The 16,679-nt window shown below is 35.2% G+C and overlaps 2 protein-coding genes across 7 annotated transcripts in view; one reads left to right on the top strand and one right to left on the bottom strand.

Annotated features, from left to right (window-relative positions):
• Window positions 1-16,679, top strand: part of NFAT (nuclear factor of activated T cells 3) — a 275,534-nt gene that overhangs the window by 158,433 nt on the left and 100,422 nt on the right. The gene's annotated exons all lie outside the window — the stretch shown is intronic.
• On the bottom strand, window positions 8,148-16,338 carry LOC141396758 (uncharacterized). The gene is made up of 6 exons (XM_073972393.1): window positions 16,295-16,338; window positions 12,506-12,509; window positions 11,814-11,960; window positions 8,858-9,031; window positions 8,330-8,626; window positions 8,148-8,219 (listed from the first exon to the last, which is right to left on the bottom strand). The coding sequence occupies exons 1-6, from the start codon at window positions 16,336-16,338 to the stop codon at window positions 8,148-8,150; spliced, it is 738 nt and encodes a 245-aa protein (XP_073828494.1).

The following is a 16,679-nucleotide window of genomic DNA, read 5'->3' as shown; positions in this document are numbered from 1 at the left end:
CCATCATTCAAACAGTTTCCCAAAGGACGGCGAAGGGGAAATTGACATATTGCTTCTACATAGGCGAGGTTTCTGAATTAGTGCATATTTCCAGGCCCAAGGAAAGTAGCCGATATTAAGGCAATGGTTAAAGAGGATGATCAGGAAATGTATTACGGCTTATCATACTTTCTTCAAAGTAATGTCAGGGATCTTTTCAAATCACAAGATTTCTAGGACGATCCCTTTGCTATTGCTGATCCCACCATGTTTGGATCTACGAATCCTTCATCATTTCATATGACCGTTGATAAACTGGGATCTTTTTAAAGAAACTACACAGCACGTTTCTTGTTTGAATGCTTTATATGCACTATTTTATTTAAAGTAAAAATAAACTTATGTTCTAAGCAGACAGTATGACATAAGCTAACTTAAACTGGTGTGTAAAAGAGAAAGGAGGAATACACATATGAAAAAATAATCTTAAGAATTAAGTAGTAGAATATGACTTAACCTAACTGAGACTAGTGTGTAAAAGAGAGAGGGATAATGCACATATGTGTACGAACGCATCTGCCATACAATCTTATGGAGAGGTCATAAATTTTTATTATTTTTTATTGCTTTTACGCCAAATCGTGGGCGCATAGTGCAAAAGAGGTCATAAATACACTTCGTTATCTCACATGTAACAACCAAACTCGCTACACATGTTTACATTCCGTAATCTAATTCAAACATACCACATGTAGCAAGGGAAAGTGTTATCTCATTTTATTCTAATGACCTTCTACATGAAGATGGTCTGCCTACCACATGTTTATCATTCTCAATTGGACTGATTGTATTAAAAATATACCCCTGTATAGCTAAATATCTCTCTTCTCTACACAACAGACCCTAGGCCAACCAAGATCACATATATACGTTAAAGTGTCTGCAACAACAACATATGTTCTCTTTATTCTCATCTATCGTGGTTTACAAGGAAAGGCTCGCTCAGAGAGAGATTAATGTACAACATATTTTTATCACCACCACCCTAGGCATTCATATCATTATTAGAAAATAAGTCTGTTCGCTACGTGAACAGCCGTGTTGCTTATTGTTGTTGCATCGGCTTTCATCTCATCGCTAAAGTCTATCACGGACGTGTTGTTGTTTTCCAAAACATTTTCCGTTTGGGGTCTGCCAGGATTTCTATTTTTTTTTTTGTCGTTTTTGGTAATCATATGAACGAGAGGCCAGCTGCTCTTTTCACTTTCACATAAGTTTTGGAATTAACTTGGATGCCTTCAAGGTATGACTTAAAGCGATCCCTATCGTAGATTATAATCAGTTTCTTAATGATGATACTTAGATTCATGATATGCGGATTTTTGAGAATTGGGTAGCGTTCACGATCTATACTTTGCCGGAGGGTATTGCATAGCCTTTGTCGCTCCCCGATGAATCTCATGATGTTCGGTGGGAGATCACCAAGGAAATTTCGCCTTAGTGCTTGTCTCGGAAAATTCTCATTAATTGTTATTCCACAGACAGAGCTAAGCCCGTCTACACTGCTGCTCTTTTCACTTTTACATAAGTTTGCAATTAACTTGGATGCCTTCAAGGTATGACTTTAAGCGATTCCTCTCGTGGATTGTAATCAGTTTCTTAATGATGATACTTAGATTCATGATATGCGGACTTTTGAGGTTTGGGTAGCGTTCAGGATCTATATTCGTCGGAGTGTGTTGCATAGCCTTTTTGCTCGTCGATGAATCTCATGATGTTCGGTGGGAGATCACCAAGGAAATTTCGCCTTAGTGCTCATTAATTGTTATTCCACAGACATTTCTATCAACAGGAAAGGTGTATTCTTCTAATTCTTCTGAAGTCGTCAAATGCTTATTGTATTGTAGTTTTAGAATATCGCTTGTTCTTCTTCCTCCTCCTGGATGTCATCGGCTGGCAGGTAAATTCCATCAACTTGATGTTCAGATTCATATTTATGGTTTGCCAAAATTCTAGGTTGTCAATTCATGGTGTTCGCATAAAGATATAAATGAATGATCCTCCCATTATGCTTGGCCTTGTTGGTTCCTCTGTTGGGCATTCCTCAAGGAAATTTTGTAATGCGATCACCTTTTGTGTCGGTTACATTTTCTCCCCAGTTTTAGTTAGTTGGAAAACAATTGGCAATTTCATCCATATCTGCTGGGCTGATGAAGACAGCCACATAAGTGGAATTCATTAAAAAGTAAAAAATATTAAATTAGAAATAATTGATTCGCATCAAATTGATTTTTCTGTTCCAAACATTTCATGGTAGCATTTTTGGTCCTCTTCTCATCTTCTGTGAAGTGTAAAAAGATGAGAGAAAATGAGGCCTACTATCAATTAACATGTCGTCTCCATAAAAAGTTTTCATTGAAAACATCTCTTCACATTCTATTTACCATTGAAAAAGGGCAGCGCCCCTTCAACTCTCATTAAGTCATCCCATACAAGAGCAATTTATTATTGTTTATAAAAACTCTCTCATCAATACTGCTGGTGCTCTTTTTATCCAAACTAAAAACTTGAATGACTTCGTTAAAATCAATGATGCACAAGAAGAGAATGCTATTTTGGGTTTTCGTATGGGAAAGAGAGTTGTAGTTAACTTTTTCCTAAAGAAGCGTGCCTGGCTGTTAAAATTTAACAGTTTTTATCTCTGAGCATGTTTTTGTTCTCTTGTTTTGGTCCGACTAACGCATGACAGGCAAAAATTGACTTCCTATGTTTGTTGTCTGTCAGTCGAACATGGTAGCACGCACAGCAGTCTGGTGATTTTTTTATGTCTCTCTTTTAACGACCATAAATTGTATTTATTTGACTCGATTAGACATAATTTGAATTTGTTTTTCGTTACCTGGTTGGTGGGCTGGCGTGTCACTTACTTAAAAAACGAAAGCATGAATGAAGAATATGGGCCAATCATTGTGGATCAATGGCGGGGCAAGAGGAGGGGTTTAGATGACAAGTACCAGTAAGCAATTTTGGTGTATATTTAGTTTTTGATGGATTGTTTTTGTCAGATTTTATTAATGAATAAAACTAACGTTTTACAATATCTTGTTTTTGCTAAGTGCCGAAAAAAATACTACTATCTTTAAGCAACGCAGTCCTAGACGAGAAACTCGCTTCTCATAAGTAATAGCTAAGTGGAAGAAACTATAAAGAATTCGATCATTCAGCAAAGTACAATCGAATTCGTTACATAGTAACCATAATAAAAATTGGGCAATTTAGTTACCGAAGAGGATGATCTTTCTAGTTCCTTTTACCAAAAGGAACTAGTTCCTTAATATGGTTGCAAATAGTTCCCGAACCGATGTAGTTCAATGAATCTTTCTCTTCCAACGTTCTTTTTGTCTTCATCGTTTGGTGGATTAATTGACATAAACAAAAATAATAAATAAATTGCAGAGATTGTAATTTAAATTTATTTAAACAATGTGGCAGCATCTGAACAATGAACGAAAAAGATCGGAGTGAGTGGAAGGAGAATGAAAGGCACTATATGAATGTAAGAGTTAGATATATAGTTCAAATATGTAGTTCCTTGTCCGGAATATTTCCTTGGAACTACTTCGTTTCGGAATTACACAACTCTAACCATATCACCGTATCTAAAAACTCCCATTTCAACACTTTAAAAGCTACGTCAATGCAAATTCCCCCACCAAAAAATGTTTTCAAATGAAATCGAATATGTCGTTTGGCTTCAAACATTAACAAACATTTGGTCTGTTCCAGTACTGCAAGAATCTACTAATTTTGACTATTTTTTCCGATAACATAAAGGAAAAAATGTTATCGTAGTAAAAAATAGTAGCTTCTTGCAGGTTCTGGAACACAGCAATTATGTGTGTGATAATAGGTCTGTACGATAACTTCGCAAGTAAAAAGTACTTGCAAGTACTCAGTAACTTCTCTCCACTAATTTTTCTCTCCCGAAGCTACAACATTTGCTGAATGTTATCGAACAGCAATTTGCAAGAAGTCAGCTGATTTGAAAAAGAATACTCAGTACGAGAATACATTAACATGAAGCAGATGTGAGAAAAGGAAAAGAAAGCACAGCACTATCTCAACATATAAAAGAATGTGGGCATAATGCTAATTTCTCAAATGTTAAGATACTTGACAGAGAACAAAAGATACACTCTGGAAAGTCTACGTATTCAAGAGAGAATACATAAGTCAATTAACACCAAAGAGGATGAAGACAATACCAAATTGCAATATTCAGTTGCAATCATTTAAGTTTATACGGTTCTGTGATTTAGGTTAAGGATTTTCTGCAATATTTTTTATACATTATTAGTAATAATTTTTTAAATTATACCATACCTGTGCTGTGAAGTCCCGTTTTTTTATAATAAGAATAATATTTATTGAAAATGCTATGGAAAACTAATTTAAGTAAACTTAAACCAATTATCAAAATGCTGTAAAACACAAATATTGTTTTTTTTTGTCGCTAGGGTTTTCAAATAGAACTCCAGAAGAAGTTGGAAAGTCGCCAACGAAACGTTGAGAGTTGATCATGAAATAGTTTTATTCCATCAAACATCTGACCAAATCAGCCCAGTGAAACCCACTTGTAGTTAATAAACAAGTACGGTCATAATATCAAGAAAAAATAACTGAATTTAATTCACATTTGATTAAAAATTACTTATAGCCTAGACAGACGGCAGCGTTAATTTGCATTAACTGCCTTAATTCAAATTAATTCGTGCATTATCCACATTCTTAATGCACAAAATCAAAGGAAATTTAAACTGAATTTAGCAATTTCAATATGGCAATGCTGTTGAAAATAAATTGTCTTTTGTCAAATTTCCATGTTTAAGAAAATAAAAAAGGAAAGCAAATCAGCAATTTACGCGTTTCTTCAAAATAAGTAGTGGTCTTTCGCGGGTAGAATAGCAGCTAATCGTTTTTCACGCCTTCTAACAAATCTCTTTTTAAAATTTTTATTTTCACAAAAATGTCATTACCCACCATACCAATTCTATCGAAAATTATATCTTCTTCAAATGTTTTTTAAAGTTTTGCAATATTTTTATAATATTAAAAAGACTCAAAAATATCGCGAATAAATTAAATTTATTTTTGCTTCATCGTGGTGAAAATGTCAATGGTAGAAATTGTATTTTCATTTTCATTTCATTTCATTTATTTATTCATAATCATTAAGCCATATGGCCAATTTAATTACAAAGCAGAATTAATTAATGGCATGCAATATAACCAAAATCATACTACTATACTATATAATATAAAATATATAAATGTATCATGGACATGGTATTATTTCTATATTAAAGAAAAACAGTAAAACCATTATCAATAGAGAGACTGGTGTCTATTGCAAGTACCTTCTGATTTTATTTTTAAAGTCAGTTATAGTGTAAGAAAAATTTCGCTCGTCATATGGTATAATAGTGTTCCAGAGTCTACAAATTCGTACTTCGAAGGAATGTTGCATCATAAGAGAATTGAACCTAGGGCATGTCAATGCACTCATTCTTATAGATGGACCAAATGAAAATATAGACAGAATGTAATCCGGAGATCCATTTTTAAAGGCCTTGTAAAACATTAGAAGCAATCTGAGTTTAATGAAGCTATCAAATGAACACCCCAGAAAATCAGAATAATATTGTGAGACATGTTCTCTAGGACGTAACCCATACACATAGCGTATTATCCTGTTAAAACATCTTTTTAAATACAATATACTAGTGACATTAGTTCCCGTATATACCTCTATTCCATACAAAATAACTGGCATCAGGAAGGCTCGTGCTAAAGTCTTCCTCATGTCGAGTGACAAATTACATGTAATTCCATAAAGGCGACGCAAACCAAAAGTAATTGCTGATAGAATATGATTATGGTGAACATTAAAGCTTAACTTTTGATCAACATATATTCCTAATGTTTTCATATGATCAACATATTCAATTACATTACCACCTATATGGATAAGGGGTACTTCACAAGAAGATACATTAAATGTCATTGCTTTAGACTTGCATATGTTTAGAGAAATGAAGTTTTCAGAGCACCATTCTTCAACCCTTCTTATATATGTTTGAATGTTTGTCATTAACTCACGGACATTTTCTTTAGGTGATGTAAACAGCATTTGCATATCATCTGCATACAAATGAGCACAAACATCTGAAATTCTACGAAATATGTCATTTATATATAAATTGAAAAACAAAGGACCCAAAACTGAGACCTGTGGGACTCCCGTTTCAACTCTCCTTACTAACGAAGCTACGTTGCCAATCTTCACAAATTGCTTTCTATCTAATAAAAATGCTTTTAATAGCATGCATGATGTCTTCGAAAAGTTGAAAATTGTAAACATTTTATTCAATAACAATTCGTGACAAACAGTCTCGAAAGCTCTACTTAGATCCAATGTGACTAGTATCGACACTTTTTTATTCTCCGTATTGCGTCTAATCTCCTCAGTCAAACTGGTCATTAAGGTAGTGGTATTAACATGTTTTTTAAAACCAGATTGATATGTTGATATGGTTCTTGACACATTATCACTGGAAATAATTTGTTTATTTATTAAAATTTCAAGAATCTTAGAGCATACGGGTAAAATGCTTATAGGCCTAAAATCCGAAAAATTATTTGGCTTATTCTTTTTTGGCACTGGCACGACCCTCGCAATCTTCCATACATCAGGATAGCAATTTGTCATAAATATATAATTATATATATGTACCAAGTGACTAGAAATCAAGGGATAGATAAGCTTAAGAAATTTGGGCGAGATTTCGTCTGCTCCGGTAGCATTGGATTTTATACAACTTAACGCAGTCCATACATCTAAAGCATCCACTGATCGAAAATAGAATTCACCTGAAGTATGCCTTTCTGAATTTGGAAAAATTAATCTGGGAGCATTGCTAGGAGCAGGAAGAAGGAAATAATTATTAAGTTCATCGACATCCATGTGCTCACATAGATTACGATCATTTTCAATTACACCCAGATTCCGTATTACTTTCCATCTTTCGGAACGTGACACTGTCTCAAACATACATTGAAAATATGCATTTCTACGCTTTCTCATTACCGATTTCAATTTATTTCGATACTTACAGTATATTTTCCATCGTTCGTCGCATCTGTTCTCCACATAAGCCCTGTATGCCATATTCCTATTCTCTTTGGCCTGTAACACAACAGGTTCATTCATCCAAGCAGTCCTCTTGCGAATAAATAATCGTTTAAGGGGAACATGTCTTTCAAATAGGTCACTAACTATTGAACTGAATATATTAACCTTGTGATTTATATCTGTACTATAGTATATTTGATCGAAATCAACTGTACTAACATCGAAGGCACAATAATCAAAATTGAAAGAATTGTAATCCCGTGTATATTTTACGTTGTCTTGCAAATCAGCGGGAATTGCTAGGGACATGTATATTAATGCGTGACATGAATTCAAAGCAGGGAATTGAAACTGTTTGCTATCAGTAACCAAACTTTTATTAGACACCAGAAAGTAGTCCAATAACGAACAACGTTCCGAACATAAATTAAAATGGGTAGGAAGACAGTTGTGAACAATTTCCAAACCCAATCTGCCACATACCACCCTCATTTGATGCCCGTTTTCAAACATATCAACATTATAGTCGCCCATAAAGGTCACATTCGTGTATCTTCCAGCAAGTTCAGATAGAATATGTTCGCAATATGTTCGTATTTGTTTCGCATATTTTGGCGAATTTTTGTAAAGCTTTATGAATGGTCTGCTGGGTACAAACAAACAACACAAACAGCTGTTTCATAAATGCAGAAACTATCGTCTGTCAGGGTGAAAAATTAATTCAAATTAGTACATTTTTAATGCAAATTAACTCTGCCGTCTGTCTAGGGTATTATATAGTAGTCTTATGTTAATGTTTTTGATAAGTACATATATGCATTAACTTTTATAGAGATCGCATTGTTGCTTCTGAAGTTCCAATAGTTGTTTCTTCAAGAGGTTTTTTCATAAAGCTGTTTTTCCATTGCCTCATTATGCCGAAATTGCTCAGCTCCTTGCCTTTTTAGCTCCTTTGTTTGTTCATTGATATTTTCATTTATTTTATCAAACGCCCTGTTGTACATACGTTTGGTATTTGATTCCACATTTTTTGTACCGCCTTGGTCTCCTACATTGTGGTTTGTAGTTTTGATAAAATTTAAGTCAGTTTTGATTTACTAACCGTTTCTTCTGACATGAATTTTTTCACAGCACTTTGGTAACAGTCATTTGGTTTACCTTTTTCTTTTTTTGTGCATTGTCCGAGGTTGATGGAAGTTCATCCACAACGTTCTCCATATCACTAGAGTCTGAGGAAGTGGCCGGACGTTCTTCTTCCGGTTCCACACTTTGAAATCCGCAAGCGACACTGTTCCCAATTCCGTCCACTACATTGTACAATCGGCAAAGCATGGCGATTGCTTCATAATTGCTGGATATGTACATTTGATTGTAAGGACCTCCTCCGGTAGCACGAACCTCCTTTTTATTTGTGGCAAATTTTCTCTTAATAATCGACCTTTTGTCAATCCAAACCTATAAGAAAGTTAAGTAGAGAATTCAAGGCCTGGGTACATAAGCTGCTTTGCCTGGTTGCCTTGCTTTCCTGCTTCATTTTTGACATAATAAAAACAAAAGAATAATGGAGGCCGAGCAAATTTCGAACTGGGTTGCCCTTTTCTTTTTTATTCGTTTATCAGAAGCAAGCAAGGCAACCAGGCGAGGCAGCTTATGTACGTAGGCCTTCAGCTATTGTGTGTAAAGTACCTTTTTCCATGCTTCAGTTTCTTTAATAGGAGGCCCAACTCTATTAAGGTTTTCAGCGAGAGTTTGCCATAGGTTTTCGATATCCGTCCTGTCTTCTTTCGCAAAACCCTTAGATGAATTGGGATGCTTTTTCATGAAGTTTATTAAGATATCCTCTTGTTGTTGGTTTATATGCTTGCCCCATAAACACATCAAAGTTTAATTTGTTGAATATTAAATGCCCCCAAATTCTTTACTTACATGTTGCACTTCGAAATAGCTGAATCGTTTTGAAAGCGACGCAAAAAAATTTACCGTTTTCATTTTTTGAACAAACTTTTGGGATATCGTACAGACCTAATGATTGGCGTTTTGACGTTGCGTCAACTTCGACGACAGTCGTAACATCGACGAACACACTTAGCATGGGGTAATATTTATAAGGGCAACATAAGCTTTGAAGTTCGAACCGATTCAATTGATTAGATTATTTGAATAAAAAGAATGTTTGAATGGTTTGTTTGTCGGACAGTCAGTCAGTCTGTCGTTGTTTGTGTGGAATTCACACATTATAGAGGAGACCATGTTTTAAGAAGAGGGCCACGGAAGCATTAGGTACAATGACCTCGTTTTTTTTTTCACTACAACAAAGTGACACGTGTAGGCAATTTGTATGGAGTTGTTTAAAAAAAGATGACAAACAAGTGAGACGATATCTTATGGGTATGGGAAAAAGAAAACGAATGCAGCAGGGCACTTTGGAATTTTAGAAATTTAAATGTTATGCTCCATAACGCCCCATGATTACAACGTTTGCAGACAAGTTTTATTAAATTCATTTCTGAAATTTTGATGCAGGTTAGGCAAATAATGTTGGGATCTAAACCAGGGGTGCTCACATTGTTGTTGTGTTTATCCGTTGCAGACCAAACAACGACTGATGCTTACTCTCAATTTACGCTACCGTGAAGAAATGAGCAGCCCTGATCTAAACTGGCATTCGGTAGCCCATTATCGCGAGCAAGCAACGAGAGCTTCTCTCTCTCTATTAACGCATTGAAAAACCATGAAATCACACAATGTTTGTTCAATTTTTTGTTGTTGTCTGCCGATTACTGATATAAACCAATTTTGGAAGTTATGCGACTATAATAATTTATAAACATTAACAATTTACATATTTAAGTTATAAATCACTTGTACACACTTTCAGGAATTTTTTGTGGGTGCCAATGGCAGTAAGACTTTCCTTTTCGTATGGAAAATACGAATTTTTCAAAAATGCTGACTATTTGGAACTCGAAGAGACCTTGAAATGCTTCTAATATCTCCCTCAAGTCCGTACTTGCGTGTTATATATGACAAACTATGAACTACTTTTGTCACTAAAGCTACAAGATAGGTATAAGAACTACAATTACCGTCTTTTTTGTCCACTTCAAAAGTTTGAAAAACAAGAAGAAAATGTGCACAAAGTTAAAGCAACAACATAAACGTACAACTAAATCAAATAACAATAAATTTCATGTTAATTCTATTATCTTCTTCGTTTTGGCCATAATACAAAAGATAAATATGGTGGCTAGTTAAACGAATACACGACAGCGACGACATGATCACCCGAATGAAAAAGGACAACACCACAGTTTTCCAGCAGAGCAAACAGTTCGCGCGACAAAAGATAAAAACGAAGCAATGCCAAACGCGTAAACTTCATCGTAGACAAATATAAACAAAAAGCGAATTATCTAAAGCTCAACAAATACACACGTTTAGCGATCAGCACAAAAGTGTTGCCAAAAATCTGAGAGAAGTATTGTGAGGAGAGAGAGAGTGGGAGAGAGTTGCAAATTGAACGATCAATAAAACAGTTGTAGCTTCCCAGCAAACCAAACGACTGGAACACGTCTGAACGAAGTCGTTGAAAATTTCGGATATTGCTTTCAGATTCTGAAACAAAATCAGAGCGAATTTCTTGTAAAAGTTATATGAAGAGGTTCACATAATTTTGAAACTAAATGTCGGAGGAAAAATCTGATGTTTTTTTCTTAAGTTGCAACGGCGGAAAGACAAAACTCACGGGGAAATTTCATTCATGATAACACCCTATACCTCTGTAAAATATATTGATTTTAAATAAAGCAGACGAAATTTTCCACTCAAAAAAATATGTCAATCTGAATCATGGAATGAAATTGGAAACTTCAAAGAAGAAAATTACAATTATAACCGATGGTTACAGAACAAACACAAATTCCCCAAGAAGATGAAGATGGAAGACACCAATTAACAAGGCAAGAACTTAGTCAGAACCAAAATCTTATTTACAGAACGCTTAAAAAACCTCCGAAGACCAAGAGAGTGTCCCATTAAATTTATCCACAGTAAAGAAAGGGAGTTATTGAGGGACGATAAGAAGATAATATCACGTTTGTGAGAATATTACAACGAGTTGCAAAATGGTGACAGCACGCCGGTTACAGAACAAACGCCAATTCACCAAGAAGATGAAGATGGAGCAAACCCAATAACAAGGCAAGAACTTAAGGCCTAGGTACATAAGCTGCCTCGCCTGCTTATCTTGCTTGCTTCTGATAAAAGAATAAAAAAGAAAAGTTCGAAATTTGCTCGGCCTCCTTTATTCTTTTATTTTTGTTATGTCAGAAATGAAGCAGAAAAGCAAGGTAAGCAGGCGAGGCAGCTTATGTACCCAGACCTTAAGGGACTGCTTCACCAAGACGATTCGAATTGAAATTTGTTCGAACTACTACCAAACTTCATTGTTTTGAAAAATATTTGCTTCATTTGTTTTCAATCAAGCAAAATTTTTCCTCAATAACAGGAGAAAGAATTTGAATTCGAATCGTCTTAGAGAAACAGGCCATTAGTCAAACATTACAAAAAATTGAACTGGGAAAAATATAGCCCCGGAAATGCTGAAATTCATGGGTGTGACAGGTAAAGAAATGCTACTCGCAGTAATAAATGCAGCATAGAGAACGGTCACGATACCCAACAACTGGCAGATAACCATAATCAAGCACATATTCAAAAAGGCGCGATAATCAACTGTACCGGAACCATAGAGGAATATCGCCTCTATCAGTGGCTGGGAAAATCTACTCTAGAATTTTAACAAATAGAATGAGGAGCGAATTCGAAGACCAACTAAAAGATGAAGAATGTGGTTTCAGGCCGGGGAACTCAAGACTTGATATTTGCAATGAGACAAATTGAATAAAACAAAGAAACACACTGCTGCTTTATAGATCAGGGGAAGGTTTTTGACTCCGTAAAGTTGAATAAAATATGGGAGGTTCTTTACGAAGAAACGTGGTCTGCAAGCTAAGAAGAATCTTCTATAAAATCTGTCGGAACAATATGCAAACTGGCATAGACTTAACGGTAGAAGAGCTACTGAATATCTATGAAGCAAAAGGCTTCCAAGAGGTAGCTGAACGCCTTGCTCAAATACAAAACGAGACTTTGTAAAATAGCAGACAAGATGGAACAGCGAAACGTATGACAGATGGGCTGAGAAACTTATCTCAAGCATAAAAGCAGGGATTGAAAGGAAACTTGGATACGTTAGTTACTACCAAACATTGCTGCTTTCCGGACATGGATATTTCCGGAAGTATTTGTTCAAACAAGAAAAATCTAACTCACCATTCTGCATGTACAAAGAAGAGATCACAATAGATGACACAGAACACACTTTTTCCATGTGGGCAATGGTCGGAGCTGCGCAATAACATTTACCAACGTAGTGGTGGAGAAAATGATGTTGTGTGAAGAGAACTGGCTCGCAGTTGCAAGGTACTGCTAAGGCCAGCTGAAAACCAAACGGAGCTGACAAAAAACGGTAACTTTAAAACGCAAAATTATGACTGAAAAATTCAACAATGTCAAAATATTAGACAAAGAAACAAAGGAGAAAAAGATAATACTAATTGAAAGCTTAAGGATAAAACAAAACATTGACAGAACCATGAACCTAAAAGAAGATACGGACAACATAAGCGCGAGTTATGTAATTGTACTAATGTAATCGAGCTGTAATAATAGTTTTAAGTCGTGTTAATTGTCTTATATGTTTATTCAATATAAAATTAATGTAACGCGTCTAGTAAATTTCTATTGTAAGTACAACTCTTTACAATTTCTTGGGTGTTTTTGTAATATAATGTAATTTGTAATTTTATTATTTTAAATAGACGAATTCCCTTGAAAAAGTCGCCAAATAAGCGACGAAACGTCGGGATGAAAAAGCAATAAAATTCTGTTTTATTTGCTCTGAAATATCAAAGGCCTAATAGCTAAAAATATCAACAAATATAAAAACCAAATTGGCCAACCATAACAACACATAAAAGTTGACAACACCGTTGCTATCGGTAGAGCTTTACGACTACTTTTTATTGATTGCTACTTTACCGAATAGTGTCGTTAATTACTAATTGAAATACGAGCTCTACGCAAAGAAAGAAGCAAATACAAAAACATAAACTACGAAAAATACTGGGAAATCAATCAGGAAATTAAAATCGCAACTCGGGCTGCAAAAAATGCACAAATATGAAAACAATGCCAGGAATTTGAAAGATTACAAATTCTCCACGACGATTTCAATCTCCATAAAAAATTGAAAGAGGCATCCGGGATATATTCCAGAAGATCTTCCACATTTCTCTTTGATGAAAACAATATAGCCCATTACGAAGTTTTTGAAAAGAAAAAACTTTGGGAAAAATATATAAAAACTCTATTTACGGACGAAAGTCGAACACAATTACAAAATACAGAATATCAAAGCGGTTTAACGATAAGACCCATTACAGAGGAAGAATTAAGAGCAACAATAAAAACCATGAAAGATAAAAAAGCATCGGGTCCTGATGAAATACCCACCGAAGTACTGAAACTAATAGAAGGAAGAAATATACAACTAATATTGAGATTATTCAATCAAATTTACGCCACAGGACATTACCCTCAAGACTGGCTGGAATCGACATTTGTAACCATACCTAAAAAAAAACAATGCGAATTTGCGCGGTGATTTTAGACTAATTAGCCTTATGAGCCATGCTCTAAAAATCTTTTTAAAAATAATACACAGACGAATATACCCATTATGCGAGATGCATATGGGTAACACACAATTTGGATTCAGAGAAGGCATGGGTACCCGAGAAGCATTGCTTGGAGTTCACGTTCTAGTACAAAAATGCTGCGAAGTTCAAAAGGACGTCTTTCTTTGTTTTGTGGACTACGAGAAGGCGTTTGATACCGTAAAACACGATAAGTTGATGGATATTTTAAGCGATATTGGACTAGAAGAATGTGATAAAAGATGTATTCAAAATCTATACTGGAAACAAGTATCAAATATTAAAGTGGATGGTGAATTATCTGACAATATCCCAATTTCGAAAGGTGTGCGGCAAGGATGTATTTTGTCACCTCTTCTCTTTAATATATATTCTGAAAAAAATTTTCAAGAATCAATAGCTTCCAAAAACATTGACATTAGCATAAATAACATCCTCATCAATAACATTCGTTACTCTGATGACACCACATTACTGGCAAGCAGCTTAGCAGGGCTACAAAGACTAATAGATGCACTCATGAAGACCAGTGAAAAATATGGATTATCAATAAACATAAGAAAAACTAAATATATGATTGTCAGCAGAAAACAGGTGGAAAATAATGTACCTATGATAATTAATAACATAGAAATAGAACGTGTAAGAACATATACATATCTAGGAGTCCAGATAAATGACCGTTGGGATATGTCAAGTGAAATTAAGTGCCGAATCGAAATGGCAAGAAATTCATTTTCCAAATATAAGAAAACGCTAACCAGCTACATATGGTCAGTATTATTATACTCTGCAGAAACTTTGACGATAAAATTAGCCGACGAAAAACGACTAAATTCTTTTGAAATGTGGATTTGTCGTCGTATTCTAAAAATTCGCTGGACTGACCACGATTCAAATGAAGAAGTACTACGACGGATGAATGTGGAACGACAAATAACACGCGACGTAAAAAGCCGAAAAACATCTTATCTGGGTCATATAATGCGCAATGAAAAATATAAGCTCCTCCAAGCCATTATCCAAACCACAATAGATGGAAGAAGACCAAGAGGCAGAAAAGAAACACCATGGATAAGAAATATTCAAGAATGGACGGGACTGCAAGACGAAAGAAACCTCCTGAATGCTGCCAAGAATAGAAACCTATCTATAATGGAATAAAAAATATAATTAAATTGTTAACAATGTAAAACATAACTGTATGATCGCTAACACCCGAATACGGGTTGGCAAATAAAGAAGAAGAAGTCGTTAATTACCGAAATTATAATCGTTTTAATTTTAACGATTTTTTTCGGTAACTCTAAAACTGATTTAGAGAATCGCACTACTGGATGGTGTAAACAATGATCGCTAAGGAGGAAAAAGCGGAACTTGGACGCAAGTAAAATTTCGATGAATGTCCCAAAGACCTGGGAATCACCTCCAAGTAATACGAAATTGGTACCGAGGTGGACGAATCTCCCTGTGGAGAAGAGGTGGGGTTTTAGTCGATATTAAAATCGAGTCCGACAAACCACGATGATCGATAATTCAACGTGTAAGAATTTTCCCGTCTCTGCCGCAAAAAAAAATTTGCGTGGTTTGCAAGAACTTATAACAAACCAAGGAGTAAGACAAGGAGACATTTTAGGCACATATCTGTTTATAATTCTAATGGATGATATAATAAAAAACGAGCAAAGAGTTATTTAGGACGATGAATTTTGGAAATTGGAAACTACAACCAGTGAAATATCGATGTGAACAAATGCCCACGATGTGACATTCATAGCTCACAACCAAGAAAATCTGCAGCACAACATTAATGTTGTCGCTAACGAAATAATATAGCCATAGCATGCATCAACACAAAGAAGACCAAAACAACGGTGATTAGGTCCACATTTTTGCTATCTTGGGTGCTGTATAGGGCGTCGACGGCAAGGTAGACGAAAATCTTAACCGTAGAATATCTGCATCTAAAAATCTGTTTTACTGTATAAGCAAAAACTTCAGTAGCAAAAGAGAAGTAACAAAGAACACCAAACTAGCCATCAACGTACATACCGTTGTTCTGGTAAGGATGTGAATCGCGGACCAACACAACCAAAAACCAAAACAGAATTCAGACTGCAGAAGTGAAATAAATGTCTGCGGCGAGTTGCAGGAAAAACTAGAAGGGCCAGCATGCAGAATTACACTATAAGAACCAGTCTAGAAATCAAGCCGCTTAAGAACAGTGTTCACGTACGCAGTTTAAGTTTAAAATACATTTTACTATCAATTGATAAAGTATTTATCTAAACATTATTATTGTTATCACATTAAATAATCAATTGTGTAAACCAGCGCTAATTACCCATCACCGTCATCACTGCGTACGTGAACGTTTAATTGTGCCATCACTAGCACAAGTTGTTATTATCTTTCTCTCGCTCTAAAATCAGTGGAGACTTTTGATCGTCCAAAGGGACAGAGGTTTTTTGTTTACTTTTTTGCATAAAAAGTAGTCAGAGCAAATTAAGAAGTAGAAGCAACAAGCAAGCAAGAACTAATAAGTCTGTGTTTAGACACACAAATTTCTCGGGAAAGTAAATTGAGTTTTTGGGAGAGAGCGGAGAGGAAAGAGCTCCTCAATACTCTTTCCTACCCCCTATTGCCTAAAAACTGAATTTATTTTCCCGTGTGTCTAAACACGGACTAAGAAAAGGCAAAGAGTCAGTGATAGTATTAGAAACAGAAAG

This window comes from Musca autumnalis, unplaced genomic scaffold, assembly GCF_047663935.1.
Source record: "Musca autumnalis isolate F117 unplaced genomic scaffold, ASM4766393v1 scaffold_3, whole genome shotgun sequence".
Classification (NCBI taxonomy): domain Eukaryota; kingdom Metazoa; phylum Arthropoda; class Insecta; order Diptera; family Muscidae; genus Musca; species Musca autumnalis.
This window is presented reverse-complemented; position numbering and strand designations above follow the sequence as displayed.

Bases quoted from the DNA above. Each gene is read 5' to 3' on its own strand.
- LOC141396758 (XM_073972393.1), bottom strand. From the start codon at position 16,338: ATGGCACAATTAAACGTTCACGTACGCAGTGATGACGGTGATGG. The intron at 8,627-8,857 runs GTACTTTACACA...ACTTTCTTATAG, and splicing joins AAACTGAAGCATGGAAAAAG to GTTTGGATTGACAAAAGGTC. The intron at 8,220-8,329 runs GTAAACCAAATG...ACCACAATGTAG, and splicing joins ATGCACAAAAAAAGAAAAAG to GAGACCAAGGCGGTACAAAA.